Below are 14,984 nucleotides of genomic sequence, written 5' to 3' on the forward strand. Positions count from 1 at the left end.
GGTGGCTCAGCCGCAAGATGGCGGCGCTGGCGGAGGAGCAGACGGAGGTGGCGGTCAAGCTAGAGCCTGAGGTACCGCCAACGCTGCTACCTCCGCAGGCGGGGGACGGCGCAGGCGAGGGCAGCAGCGGCACTACCAACAACGGCCCCAACGGCGGGGGCGGGAACGTTGCGGCCTCGTCGTCCGCTGGCGGGGATGGCGGGACCCCCAAGCCCACGGTGGCTGTCTCTGCCTCTGCCCCGGCGGGGGCGGCCCCGGTGCCTGCCGCTGCTGCGGAGGCCGGCGCTCCTCACGACCGACAGACTCTACTGGCGGTGCTGCAGTTCCTACGGCAGAGCAATCTCCGCGAGGCCGAAGAGGCGCTGCGCCGTGAGGCCCGACTACTGGAGGAGGCAGTGGCGGGCTCCGGAGCCCCGGGAGAGGTGGACAGCGCCGGCGCTGAGGCGGCCAGCGCGCTTCTCAGCCGGGTGACCGCCTCGGCCCCTGGCCCTGCGGCCCCCGACCCTCCGGGTACTGGCGCTTCGGGGGCCACGGCCGTCTCAAGTTCAGCCTCAGGTCCTGCGGCTCCGGGTAAAGGTGAGCCGTGGGGTCCCGGGCAGGCACGGCCACCGCGAAGGGGAGCATGCCGGTAAGGCAGGGGCTGGCGGGCCTGCACCTCTGCGGGCTTGTTTTGAATTTCCTGGGCCCGCCTCTAGGGCCACATGCCCGCCCCTTTCTCTAGTGCGCCGGCTGCGTAGTCAAACCCCCTTCCGAGCTGTCAGTTCCAGCGAGAGGCGGAGGAGAGCTGTTGAGCAGAGGGATGTGTGGAGAAGGTGGGCGCCGAGAGGCGGGGACCTTCAGGCTTTGGTTCCTTTCCTCTCACTTGGGCTTTTGAGCCTTAGGCAGCTCCGCATGACACTAACATAGTGTTTGTACAGTTTCGTATTAGCGTACTTTAAGTACTTTATTTTCTCTTTATTTCTTTACTTCCTCTTAAAAGATACGTTAGTAAATACTTCATAGTTTATTTTTCTTTTTGTTTTTGAGATGGAGTTGTTCTCTCGCCCAGGCTGGAGTGCAGTGGCGCAGTCTCGGCTCACTGCAACCTCCGCCTCCTGGGTTCAAGCGATTTTCCTGCCTCAGCCTCCCCAGTAGCTGTAATCTCAAAGTGTTGGGGGATTACAGGTCTGAGCCACCGCTCCTGGCCAACCCCCTTTCTACTAAAAATACAAAAATTAGCCGGGTGTGGTCCCAGCTGCTCAGGAGGCTGAGGCAGGAGAATTGCTTGAACCTGGGAGGTGGAGGTTGCAGTGAGCCAAGATCGTGCCACTGCACTCCAGCCTGGGTGATAGAGTGAGATGGTCTCAAAAAAAAAAAAAAAAAAAAAAAAATTTAACATTAATATTGTCAGGAGGCTGTCATGTGAATTTTCTCTATTAAATGAGTGGTTATGAGGCTCCTATAATACGTGTATGTGAAACTTTTGGTATTAATAAGTTTATGCCTCTGTATCTGTCCCTAATACCTTAGCCTCTGCTTTCTCCCAGCAAATGTTGTCACAAAGTCCATGCAGTAAAACTGATATACAATATAAGGTCTCACAGTTGATCCTGAGCTAACAATAAATGTTTATTGAATTCCCCAGTGCAGAGCCTTTAGCTAAATTCGTCTGTATGAGGCCTAATCTTTGCAGCATTACCAGAAATGAAGTATGAATACATAGCATTGTATTCATATTTCATTGTAATCCATAAATAGAAATGTGTTCGAGTGTGGCTGGGTGCAGTGGTTCACGCCTGTAATCCCAGCACTTTGGGAGGCTGAGGCAGGTGGATCATGAGGTCAGAAGTTCGAGACTAGCCTGGCCAACATAGTGAAACATTGTCTCCTCTAACAATACAAAAATTAGCGGTGTGTGGTGGCACACACCTGTAGTCCCAGCTTCTCGGGAGGCTGAGGCAGGAGAATTGTTTGAACCTGGGAGGTGGAGGTTTCAGTGAACCGAGATCGTGTCACTGCACTCCAGCCTGGGTGACAGAGTGAGACTGTGTCAAAAAAAAAAAAAAAAAAAAAAAAAAAGCAAATGTGATCGAAGGCCGGGCATGGTGGTTCACGCCTGTAGTCCCAGCAGTCTCGGAGGCCGAGGCGAGTGGATCACTTGAGTTCAGAAGTTGGAGACCAGCCTGGCCAACATGGTGAAACCCAATCTCTACCAAAAATACGAAAATTGGCCGGGCCTGGTGGCATGTGCCTGTTGTCACAGCTACTCGGGAGGCTGAGGCAGGAGAATCACTTTAACCCAGGAGGTGGACATTGCAGTTAGCTGAGATCGCACCATGGCACTCTGGCATGGGCGACAGAGAAAATTTGGTCTCTTAAAAAGAAAAATTGGGCCGGGCGCGGTGGCTCATGCCTGTAATCACAGCACTTTGGGAGGCCGAGGCGGGTGGATCACGAGGTCAAGAGATTGAGACCATCCTGGTCAACATGGTGAAATCCTGTCTCTACTAAAAATAACAAAAAATTAGCTGGGCATGGTGGTGCGTGCCTGTAATCCCAGCTACTCAGGAGGCTGAGGCAGAAGAATTGCCTGAACCCAGGAGGCGGAAGTTGTGGTGAGCCAAGATTGTGCCATTGCACTCCAGCCTGGGTAACAAGAGCAAAACTCCATCTCAAAAAAAAAAAAAAAAACCTTGTGTTTTAGAGGAATCTTATTTGAATATTGAATTTTGTGAATGAACTACATTGTTGGTTATTTTGCTGTAATCTCATATCTCTTCAGAGACTTGACCTGATTTTAGATTATAAGTGAGAAATCAGTTAAGGAGGAAAGAGGCCATCAGAGTAACCAAAGAAACGATCACATTTGTGCAGTAAAGAGCAAAGTGTACTATAATTGCAACTTACAAGCATTTCTAACAACCAAATTCTGATTTAATTGACAGAAGTATTGTTTGGTATTGCCGTATTACAAATAAATACGTTTTCTGTTTTGAAATGGCAGTTATGGAAATTGTTTTAAGCATGTAACTATCTTTTGAAGACATAAATAAGGCATGGTCCTTCCCACTCTTAAAATGCTTACATTTTATAAGGGGTAAGAGATGTATGTAATGTAAAGGTAACACAGGATAAAATATGTTACAGATATGTTATACAGTAGTTGGGTGGCTCAGAGAGCTGGGAATGTTACTGCAGTGCATGGCTTGGTGGTGGCGAATGCCATTTGCACAGAGCATTGAGAGAAAGTTAATGTAATTGTTTGATTTGCACACACCATCTTTTTATACAATTTGTCTTTAACATAAGGTAGTTCCAGGAGAAATATTGACTGTTATTGTTATCTTAGATATGGATGTCCTGATAGGGTTTTGGTTTGGGTTACTGAAAACGGTGGCCCATGCCTGTAATCCCAGCACTTTGGGAGGCCAAGGCAGGAGGATCACAAGATCAAGAGATTGAGACCATCCTGGCCAACATGGTGAAATCCCTTCTCTACTAAAAATACAAAACTTAGCTAGGTGTGGTAGCATGTGCCTGTGGTCCCAGCTACTCGGGAGGCTGAGGAAGGAGAATTGCTTGAACCTGGGAGGTGGAGGTTTCAGTGAGCCGAGATTGCGTCATTGCACTCCAGCCTGGCGACAGAGCAAGACTCAGTCTCAAAACAACAACAACAACAACAAAAACGATTATCTGATTGTGTTTTGAGGAAAAGAGAGTGGGAGGAAAGGGACAACAATCTGAGAAACAACTCACCTCTGGGCCTTAACGAAACAGCCATAGTCACATGGTCATAATAGGTCATTTTCTTAAAAGTTGTATTTCATTTTTTAAAAACAGTTGGAAGTGTTGCTGTGGAAGACCAGCCAGATGTCAGTGCCGTATTGTCGGCCTACAACCAACAAGGAGATCCCACAATGTATGAAGAATACTATAGTGGACTGAAACACTTTATTGAATGTTCCCTGGACTGCCATCGGGCAGAGTTATCCCAACTCTTTTATCCTCTGTTTGTGCACATGTACTTGGAGCTAGTCTACAATCAACATGAGAATGAAGCAAAATCATTCTTTGAGAAGTATGTAAATTTTTACCTTTATATGATACATACATAGTGTGTCTGTGCATGCATGTTCACATCTATAACCACACAAATGTAAGATTGCAGCTTAAAAAGTACTTTGTGAAGGAGAGGTACCTAAGGCTATGAGAACTTAAAATGGGAGAGTTTAATCTAGCTGGAGAGGTCAGGGAAGCCTTCAAGAGGAAATGATACTTGAGGTGAGATCTGAAGATTGGGTAGGAAGTTAACCCAACCAAGAGAAGAGGAAAAAGCATGTGTGAAAGTGCTCTGGCAGGAAGAGTCCTGGTAGGTACAGAGAATGAAAGATGGTCAGGGTAGCTGGAGCAGAGAATGGGATGGGGGTGTGGTATACCATGAAGTTGGGAATTGGCTAGGGACTGGAACAGTAGCCAGGTTCTATTGTTTAAATGAGGGCATTGAAAAAGAAGAATAGGCAGGTTCTTGGGCCGTTTTGAGGGTCTTTGTTTATCCTAAGAGCAGTAGGGAGTTTATTGGGTAGGATTAGATTTCGTTGAGAGTCACTGAAAACTCATCAACAATGACAAAAATAAAAGTTTATTTTTGCCTTTATCTTAAGAACACTAGGAAGCACTGTTAGGATTAGATTAGAGTAAGAGTAACTGAGAATCCAAAAAACAGAGGTTCAAATACAGTAAGAGATTATTTCTTTTTCTCATAAAGGTAGGCCATTTGGGATTGGTGTGGTGGCTTTTTCATTATCAGGGCCCCAAGCTACCTCAGTCTTGTTGCTCTCCCATTCTTTTCATGCAGCTTCTACGCCTCCGGTGGCATAAGATGGCTTTCCTGCTCTAAGCAGTCACATCAGTGTACTAGTCAGAAGGGAGGGCATACATCCTTCCTGGAAACTGCACACACTTCTTCCTTTTGTATCTTAACAATCAGTGGCCACACCTACCTATAAGGGAAAGAGAAAGTGTGGTCTTTACCTAAGTGTCTATGTGCCCAGCTGATATTCAGTTGTTCTTTTATGGAGGAAGACAGGAAAAATGGGTATTTGGGGAGAGTGAAGTCTCTCTGCTACAGATTCATTTCTGCTACAGAGTCATTAAAGGATCATGTCATTATTAAATACGTACTTTGAAAGGACCTTTATGCAGTGGGGAAAACAAATGGCGGACAGAATGACTACAGGGATCAGTTTTGGAAGTTACTGCAGTGGTTCTCAACTGGGGATGGTATTGTTCCTTCCACTAGGCCATTTGAAAATGTGTAGAGGTGGCAAGGCATGGTGGCTAACGCTTATAATCTCAGCACTTTGGGAGGCTGAGGCGGGTGGATTACTTTGAGCTCAGGAGTTCGAGACCAGCTGGTGAAACCCCATCTCTACAAAAAAACTGCAAAAATCAGCCGGGTGTGGTGGCTCCTGCCTGTAATTCCAGCTACTCGGGAGGCTGAGGCTGGAGAAATCGCTTGAACCTGGGAGATGGAGGTTGCAGGGAGCTGAGATTGCACCACTGCACTCTAGCCTAGATAAGAGTGAGACCCTGTCTCAAAAAAAAGAAAAAGAAAATCTGTGGAGGTGTTTTTTTGTTGTCATAATGACTGGGCGGAGGAGCAGGAAAACTAAATTTCTTTTTTTTTTTTTTTTTTTTGAGACAGAGTTTTGCTCTTGTTACCCAGGCTGGAGTGCAATGGCACGGTCTCGGCTCACCGCAACCTCCGCCTCCTGGGTTCAGGCAATTCTCCTGCCTCAGCCTCCTGAGTAGCTGGGATTACAGGCATGCACCACCATGCCCAGCTAATTTTTTGTATTTTTAGTAGAGACGGGGTTTCACCATGTTGACCAGGATGGCCTCGATCTCTCGACCTCGTGATCCACCCGCCTCGGCCTCCCAAAGTGCTGGGATTACAGGCTTGAGCCACTGCGCCCGGCCTAGGAAAACTAAATTTCTAATATGTGTACCCAGGTAGTTTCACTTTACAAAGAATTATCCTGCCCAAAATGCAGGTAGCACCATTGTTGGGAAACACTGGACTAGGTTGTGGTGGAGGTGAAGAGAAGTAGACACATTTGTCAGACACTTGATAGATTGGCTAGGGAGATGAAGGAGATGGAGGTGTCATTGACATCTCCAGTTTTCTGGCCCCTCCAGCTGGATACGGGTGCCATTTCCTGACACAGAAAACCCTAGAGGAGGACTTGATTTGCTAAGTCTTGGAATAATTTTGAGTTCTGATTTGAATATGCCTTTGACTCATTTAAGAAAATGTCCTCGGTTCGCATCCAAGTCACGGCACCAAAAAAAAAAAAAAAAAGTCAGGTTGATAGGTAGATGACATATGTGAGCTCAGAGGAGAGGTAGGGACTAAAACTGTTAATTAGGATTGTGTGCAATATTGATGGATATGGTTGAGGTCAACTGGGGGGAGTATGAAATAAGTCAGTAAGGGTGCTAGGCCCAAGGAGCTCCAAATTTAATGGCCAAGTAGAAGAGATATATAGGGGGCCAGGCGCGGTGGCTCAAGCCTGTAATCCCAGCACTTTGGGAGGCCGAGGTGGGTGGATCACGAGGTCAAGAGATTGAGACCATCCTGGTCAACATGGTGAAACCCCGTCTCTACTAAAAATACAAAAAATTAGCTGAGCATGGTGGTGCGTGCCTGTAATCCCAGCTACTCGGGAGGCTGAGGCAGGAGAATTGCTTGAACCCAGGAGGCTGAGGTTGCGGTGAGCCGAGATCGCGCCATTGCACTCCAGCCTGGGTAACAAGAGCGAAACTCCGTCTCAAAAAAAAAAAAAAAAAAAAAAAAGAGAGATATAGGAAGAAAACCAAGGGAGTGTTGGTTTTAGAAGCCAAAGGAAAGGAGTATTTAAGAAGGAGACAGACTGAACATGGTGGTTTATGCCTGTAATCCCAGCACTTTGGCAGGCTGAGGCGGCAGATCACCTGAGGTCAGGAGTTCAAGACCAGCCTGGCCGACATGGCAAAACCCCGTCTCTACTAGAAATAAAAAATCAGCTGGGCGTGGTGGCAGATGCCTGTATTCCCAGCTACTTGGGAGACTGAGGCAGGAGAATCACTTGAACCTGAGAGGCAGGGATTGCAGTGAACTGAGATTGCACCATTGCACTCCAGCCTTGGCAGTGAGCAAAACTCTGTCTCAAACAAAACAAAACAAAACAGGAGGCAGTGCTTAGCAGTTTGAATGAGAAATGTTTAATATAAGCAATAGAGCCTGAAGCCAAGATTTTTCATTTAACATAGGTAGTAGTAAAAGAGGAACAGTGGAACTTAGCACTGTTGGCTTCTATGCCATTATGGTGATTCATTATAGTAGGATGCCCAATAGTAAATAAAACAAAATGTTCCGTAGCTCAGTGTTTTTGAAAAAAACAATTAAGAAAGGCTGATGACAGAACTTCCTACTCCAGAAGCTAATTTCTCTTTAAAGTACTGTCATCTAAACACGCCATCCTTGGCAACATAGACACTGTCGCTTAAAAAAGCAAAAACAGGCTGGGAGCAGTGGCTGATGCCTGTAATCCCAGCACTTTGGCAGGCAAATCACCTGAGATCAGGAGTTCGAGACCAGGCTTACCAACATGGAGAAACCCTGTCTCTACTAAAAATATAAAATTATCTGGGCATGGTGGTACATACCTGTAATCCCAGCTACTTGGGAGGCTGAGGCAGGAGAATTGCTTGTACCTGGGAGGCGGAGGTTGCAGCGAGCTGAGATAGCACCATTGTACTCCAGCCTGGGCAAGAAGAGTGAAGTGTCTCAAAGCAGGACAAGAGCGAAACTCCGTCTCAAAACAAAACAAAAACAAAAACAAAAATGTAGCCTGGGCAAAAAAGCGAGACCCTGCTTCTACAAAAAGTAGACAAAATTTGGGCTGGGTGTGGTGGCTCACGCCTGTAATCCCAGAACTATGGGAGGCTGAGGCAGGCGGATTGCCTCAGCTCAGGAGTTTGAGACTGTCCTGGCCAACATAGCAAAACTCCATCTCTACTAAAATATAAAACATTAGTCAGCCATAGTGGCATGTGCCTGTAGTCCCAACTGCTCAGGAGGTTGAGGCACAAGAATTGCTTGAGCCCTGGAGTTGGAGGTTGCAGTGAGTCGAGATCACATAATAGCCAAGTATGGTGGCATAGCAGTCCTACCTACTTGGGAGACTGAGGCAGGAGGAATCCCTGATCCCAGGAGTTTGAAGCTGCATTGAACCACTGCACTTCAGCTTGGGCTTCAGAGCAAGACCCTGTCTCTAAAAAAGAAATAAAAACCTTTTTGCTCTTCTAGTCTCATGGTATAGCTGTCTCCCCATATAGGAAGCCGGAATATCATAGGGGATTCTCTGTCTTCTGTTATGGCCAGTCTCACTCCTTGCCAGGACCCCATCACCATAGGAGGATAATGGGCAATTACTGATAGAAGAGGCTGAGATTTCTGATTTTATTCAAATCTTAGATGGAAACCCTTAGTTCATATATTTATGAGTTGTAATGGCATAACACAGGTAATAGTTTAGAAATCTGTTGGCTGTGTGTTTATGAGAGCTGGAGCCCTAATATGTTTAGTCAGTGTTTTTAAAATGTTTTTGGATTGATTGCTGTTTTTAGTGAGTGCCAAATATATTGTCTTTAATTTTACTTTCTTAGGAAAATTAAGAGTTGTCAAAACAAAAGTACATTTTAATTTACTGGTTGTTATCAAGGCTGAAGGCTTTTTTTCATTGCCTTTGGTAATGGTAAGTGGAAATACTCATCGTTGATACCAAACAATGAGTACTTCCATTTACTATTACCAAAGACAATGAACGGTAAGTGGAAGTACTCATTGTTTGGTATCAACAATGAGTACTTCCTCTTACTTTGTTCTTTAGTGATCATATTAAAATATTGATATTTTGAAAATATGTCTGGTACATATATCCAGTGAATATAGGAAATCATTAAAAATGATGGGTTTTATGACCATGTCATGTATTGATTATTGTTGAGAGACTAATATGTACATCGAGTTCATTATACTCTTTTCTATTGTATACCTTTGAAATTTTCATAATAAAACTTTAAAAAGTGAGTTTTGAGAAACCGTAATATTTAGTAAGCAAGGGTTCTTACATTTTCAGATGTCTACCAGTTTCTTTTGAATGTCACCATTCTAAAGAAACTGTTTACTAGTGGTGGTTATCTTATTTTTCACTTAGGATATTTAAGTCTTTTCTTAAAATGTTTGTGATACATTTCATTAGAGAATTACATTTGTTCATTTTTAGAATAAATTCAGAAACTGAATTATAATCATTTTGAAATGAGTTACTTCTTATCCTACAGCTTAGTTCAGGACTATTTAGACTACTACATTGAAAATATTCTGGGATGTTTTATAAATATATGGGGGAGAGACAGATCCCTTAATGATTACATTGAAAAATGACTTTTTAAAATCACTGAAACAGGTTCCATGGAGATCAGGAATGTTATTACCAGGATGACCTACGAGTATTATCTAGTCTTACCAAAAAGGAACACATGAAAGGGAATGAGACCATGTTGGATTTTCGAACAAGTAAATTTGTTCTGCGTATTTCCCGTGACTCGTACCAACTCTTGAAGAGGCATCTTCAGGAGAAACAGAACAATCAGATATGGAACATAGTTCAGGAGCACCTCTACATTGACATCTTTGATGGGATGCCGCGTAGTAAGCAACAGATAGATGCGATGGTGGGAAGTTTGGCAGGAGAGGCTAAACGAGAGGCAAACAAATCAAAGGTATGGGAATGAACCTAAGAACTCTATAATGCAGATTATGAAAAATTGTAGCATTTCCATCTACATAATTAACACATTTTTCTTATAGCTAGCTTGGGAACAATTTTATACTGTATATAAAATTTTGTGTTCTAAGGGTGATGTTTATATGTGATAATTTGGGTATGGTTGCATTTTATAAAACTCTGAATGCAGTGGCCAAAACAAAGAATTTTTCTCCCATAAAATGAATTTCAGAGGAAGGCCTTTCAGGGATGGCATGAAGGCTCCACAATGCCATCAAGGTCCCTGGCTCCTTCTAGTTTCTGGTCTACCACCTTTAGAATGTGGCTTTCTTCTTTGTGCTCACCGGTCATTGCAGTTTCAGCATTGCAGCTCGGTTCCAAGAAGGAAGAAGGGGGAGGACAAAAAGCATAGTTCTGATGAAGCTTTCCATTTTTTATCAGGAAAACAATATTTTTTTGATATGACCGTACCCAGTATACTTATATGGACATTCCTAGCTGCAAGGGAGCCTGGGAACAGAAATGACTTAACTGAGCACATTGCTACTCCAATAAAATCAGGGTTCTATTAGTAAGGAAAAGGGGGAGAATGGCTATCGGGTAGACAAGTACAGAACCCTGCTTCAGAGTATAAATTACTATTTTGTAATTGTGATTTGTCCTATCAAGATGTGGAATGGGTATATTAATGAACAAATAGTTAATTTTTAAAATGTTGGCTCTTTTGACTTGCAGGTATTTTTTGGTTTGTTAAAAGAACCAGAAATTGAGGTACCTTTGGATGATGAGGATGAAGAAGGAGAAAATGAAGAAGGAAAACCTAAAAAGAAGAAGCCTAAAAAAGACAGTATTGGATCCAAAAGCAAAAAACAAGATCCCAATGCTCCACCTCAGAACAGGTGAGGAAAATACTTCAGGAACTTGTGTGTGGAGGTGTAAGACAATATATTATAGAGAGTTCAAGTTTGTTAATAGTCAAAAGGTAATTTTGAATCTGTTTTTCTTTCACAGAATCCCTCTTCCTGAGTTGAAAGATTCAGATAAGTTGGATAAGATAATGAATATGAAAGAAACCACCAAACGAGTGCGCCTTGGGCCAGACTGCTTACCCTCCATTTGTTTCTATACATTTCTCAATGCTTACCAGGTTGGTAAAATAATTGGATGATTTCTACCTGGAGAGTCATGTAGAATGGAGATTTACCATTAAGAGAAACAAATATGAGGCCGGGCGCGGTGGCTCAAGCCTGTAATCCCAGCACTTTGGGAGGCCGAGGCGGGTGGATCACGAGGTCGAGAGATCGAGACCATCCTGGTCAACATGGTGAAACCCCGTCTCTACTAAAAATACAAAAAATTAGCTGGGCATGGTGGCGCGTGCCTGTAATCCCAGCTACTCAGGAGGCTGAGGCAGGAGAATTGCCTGAACCCAGGAGGCGGAGGTTGCGGTGAGCCGAGATCGCGCCATTGCACTCCAGCCTGGGTAACAAGAGCGGAACTCCGTCTCAAAAAAAAAAAAAAAAAAAAAAAGAGAAACAAATATGTTAACTAAAATGAAGTTTTGTTATTTAAACTCTTGATATAATTTAAAGACAGCAGTCAGGAAAAGAGAATTGGATACTGCACAGAATAGATAGAAGCCAATGTTTAATGGCATTTGTTTCACTGATCAGAATTCTGCTTGCCTTTGAGGAGGAGGAAATTGTGGTTCATCTCTGTTGAGCTTGGTTTAAAGTACTTTTGTAAACTTATTTATCAATCTTTTTTGAGACAGAACCTCCGCCTCCTGGATTCAAGTGATTCTCGTGCCTCAGCCTCAGCCTCCCGAATAGCTGGAATTACAGGTGCCTGCCACCATGCCCAGCTAAGTTTTGCATTTTTAGTAGAGACAGGATTTTGCCATGTTGCCCAGGCTGGTCTTGAACTTCTGACCTCAAGTGATCTGCCCACCTGAACTTCCCAAAGTCCTGTGATTACAGGCATGAGCCACTGTGCCCAGCCATGTAAACTTAATTTTATTATTTTAATTTAATTGTATTTTTTTAAGATAGCGTCTCCTCTGACACCCAGGCTGGAGTACACTGGCACAATCTTGGCTCACTGCAACCTCTGCCTCCCAGTTCAAGTGATTTTCCTGCCTCAGCCTCCTGAATAGCTAGGGTTACAGGCATGAGCCACCACGCCCAGCTAATTTTTGTATTTTTAGTAGAGATGGGGTTTCGCCGTGTTGGCCAGGCTGGTCTAGAACTCCTGAGCCCAGGCAGTCCACCTGCCTCAGCCTCCCAAAGTGCTGGGATTACAGGCATGAGCCACTGTGCCCGGCCAAACTTAATATTTTAAATCAAGAATTTTACAAATACATTCCTTAAAATGGGGGTTGAGGGTATATTTGGTAGAGTGTGAAAATGATTAACATTTGCTTCCTCTCCTGTACGCTAAATGCCCTAAAATAGTATTGTTTAGTCTAAAACTTTTATTGGCAGGGTCTCACTGCAGTGGATGTCACTGATGATTCTAGTCTGATTGCTGGAGGTTTTGCAGATTCAACTGTCAGAGTGTGGTCTGTAACACCCAAAAAGCTTCGTAGTGTCAAACAAGCATCAGGTACTGAGATGACCTTTTGGAATGTGAACTTGCCATTAGTCTATACTAATCTTGATTCCATGGAAAATACACAGGAGATTGTGATCTTTGCAGAAAATCACTTAATTTTCTTTAACTCAAGATTCTAACATTTCCAACAGCGAAAAAAGCTCTGAAGTGGCTGGGGTACTAGACTGGTTTAATTTCTTTGGGCCTCGTTTTCTCATCTGTAGAATGAGAGTATTGGGCTAATAAGGTTAAAAATCTAACATTTTATGATTGTTTGCTTGTAAATCTTATAAAATCTTTAAATAAGGGATGGCATTCCCTGTTTTAGCCATAAAAAATGGCTAAAAAAGAACAAACAAGATCAGGATTTTATTTGAAAAAAAAAAAAAAAAATTTTTTTTTTTCGATACAGGAGTCTCACCCTGTCTCACCCATGCTAGAGTGCAGTGTTGCAGTCTTGGCTCACTGCAACCTCCACCTCCCAGGTTTGAGTGATTCTCCTGCCTCAGCTTTCCCAGCTCCCAGTAGCTGGGATTACAGGTACCCACCACTATGCCCAGGTAATTTTTGTATTTTTAGTAGAGATGGGGTTTCACCATGTTGGCCAGGCTGGACTGAACTCCTGACCTCAAGTGATCCACCTGTCTCACCTCCCAAAGTGCTGGAATAATAGGTGGCTCACTGCAACCTCCACCTCCCAGGTTCAAGCTATGCTCCTGCCTCCACATCTGGCCTGAAAGAAACCGTCTTACTAACTATATCATTTAAAGCAATAAATTTTAAATTATTTTAATATTTCCATAAGTTTTTTTAAAAAACTTTTTTGAGATGGAGTCTCACTCTGTTGCCCAGGCTGGAATGCAGTGGTGTGATCATGGCCTGCTGCAGACTCCAATCCCTGGGCTCAAGTGATCCTCCCACCTTAGCCTCCTGAGTAGCTAGGACTACAGGTATGTGAAACGACACTGGCTAATTTTTTATTTTTTGTAGAGACAGGGTTTCTCCACGTTGTCCAGGCTGGTCTTGAACTCTTGGGCTCAAGCAATCTGCCTGCTTCAGCCTCCCAAAGCTCTGGGACTACTGGTGTGAGCCACCTGCCTGGCCCATAGTCTTCATTTTTGTGAAACACTGTGGCATAGTGGACAAAAAACTGTTTCAATTCTGGTTCCCACACTGAGTAGCAGTGTGCACTGTAGCAAATTATCTGTTCTGAACCTCAGTTTCTTCTCTTAAACGCTGAGATGATACCGCCTAATTTAGAGGCATTAGCACAATGGTTGGTATATGGGAGGAAATATTCAAATGTTAATTCCTCTCCTGAACTGTGATATGATTGCCTAAAAGTTTCGATGAATGTACTTTTAAAACACCAATATTTCTGGATCATTTTAGATCTTAGTCTCATAGACAAAGAATCAGATGATGTCTTAGAAAGAATAATGGATGAGAAAACAGCAAGTGAGTTGAAGATTTTGTATGGTCACAGTGGGCCTGTCTATGGAGCCAGCTTCAGTCCAGATAGGTAAAATACAAACAATAAAAATTAAATGTTGCTGTGTTATTGAGATTATATAAAAGTTAACTACTGGAAACATTATGCAAATGCTGTGAACATTCTTGATAAAAATCTCATGGTTGTCTGTCATTCATTATCTTTTAGAATCTTGCCATTTGCTAATTTATCTTTGAATACTGGTATGCATGGTAGCAATTTAATATATACTTAAATTTATAGAATCAAAACGGACAATTTCAGGGCTTACCGGTTTAAAAAATTAGCTTTAGTATTTTCTTTTTAAAAATTTTTATTTGTTACCCAACAGTAAATAAGCAACCAATCAAAGCTTTAGTTTTATATAACTCCAGTAGGGGTTGAATTGTTCTGTTGGGTTGCTCCATTGTGTCTTCTGGCCACTTCATCAAATTTTAGATAAATTCCTGACACTAATGGCATATTAGCTATTAATTGAAGCTTTATTGTTCTATAATTAAAAGTACTAAGAGTAAATGCAAAAGAAAAATTAGAAATTGGTTTTGCTTCCCTTGAGGTGTATGTATGATTACAATGTCATCCTATGTGTTTAGGTATTTGCCTATTTTTTTTTTTTTTTTTTTTTTTTGAGACAGAGTTTCGCTCTTGTTGCCCAGGCTGGAGTGCAATGGCGCGATCTCGGCTCACCGCAACCTCCGCCTCCTGGGTTCAGGCAATTCTCCTGCCTCAGCCTCCTGAGTAGCTGGGATTACAGGCACGCACCACCATGCCCAGCTAATTTTTGTATTTTTCGTAGAGACGGGGTTTTACCATGTTGACCAGGATGGTCTCGATCTCTTGACCTCGTGATCCACCCGCCTCCGCCTCCCAAAGTGCTGGGATTACAGGCTTGAGCCACCGCGCCCAGCCTATTTGCCTATTTTTTCATGATCTCTGACACTCTGTAAAAATGGAGGGGAGGGTATTTCGTATTCATAATACCATCAGTATCTTACTTGGATAGGTAATAGCTTTCAGGCTGGGCACAGTGGCTCATGCCTATAATCCCAGCACTTTGGGAGGACAAGATGGGTGGATCATCTGAGGTC

At 43.5% G+C, this 14,984-nt stretch overlaps 1 protein-coding gene across 1 annotated transcript in view; it reads left to right on the forward strand.

Annotated features, from left to right (window-relative positions):
* The window catches only part of TAF5 (TATA-box binding protein associated factor 5), a 20,666-nt gene continuing 5,682 nt past the window's right edge, over nucleotides 1–14,984 (forward strand). Inside the window, exons 1-7 of the mRNA XM_003922235.4 lie at nucleotides 1–576; nucleotides 3,820–4,057; nucleotides 9,492–9,807; nucleotides 10,548–10,711; nucleotides 10,824–10,959; nucleotides 12,296–12,416; nucleotides 13,797–13,926. Coding sequence (XP_003922284.2) covers nucleotides 18–576; nucleotides 3,820–4,057; nucleotides 9,492–9,807; nucleotides 10,548–10,711; nucleotides 10,824–10,959; nucleotides 12,296–12,416; nucleotides 13,797–13,926 — 1,664 coding nt within the window. The 5' untranslated portion in view covers nucleotides 1–17. The remainder of the gene's footprint in view (nucleotides 577–3,819; nucleotides 4,058–9,491; nucleotides 9,808–10,547; nucleotides 10,712–10,823; nucleotides 10,960–12,295; nucleotides 12,417–13,796; nucleotides 13,927–14,984) is intronic.

This window comes from Saimiri boliviensis, chromosome 12 (assembly GCF_048565385.1).
Source record: "Saimiri boliviensis isolate mSaiBol1 chromosome 12, mSaiBol1.pri, whole genome shotgun sequence".
NCBI lineage: Eukaryota > Metazoa > Chordata > Mammalia > Primates > Cebidae > Saimiri > Saimiri boliviensis.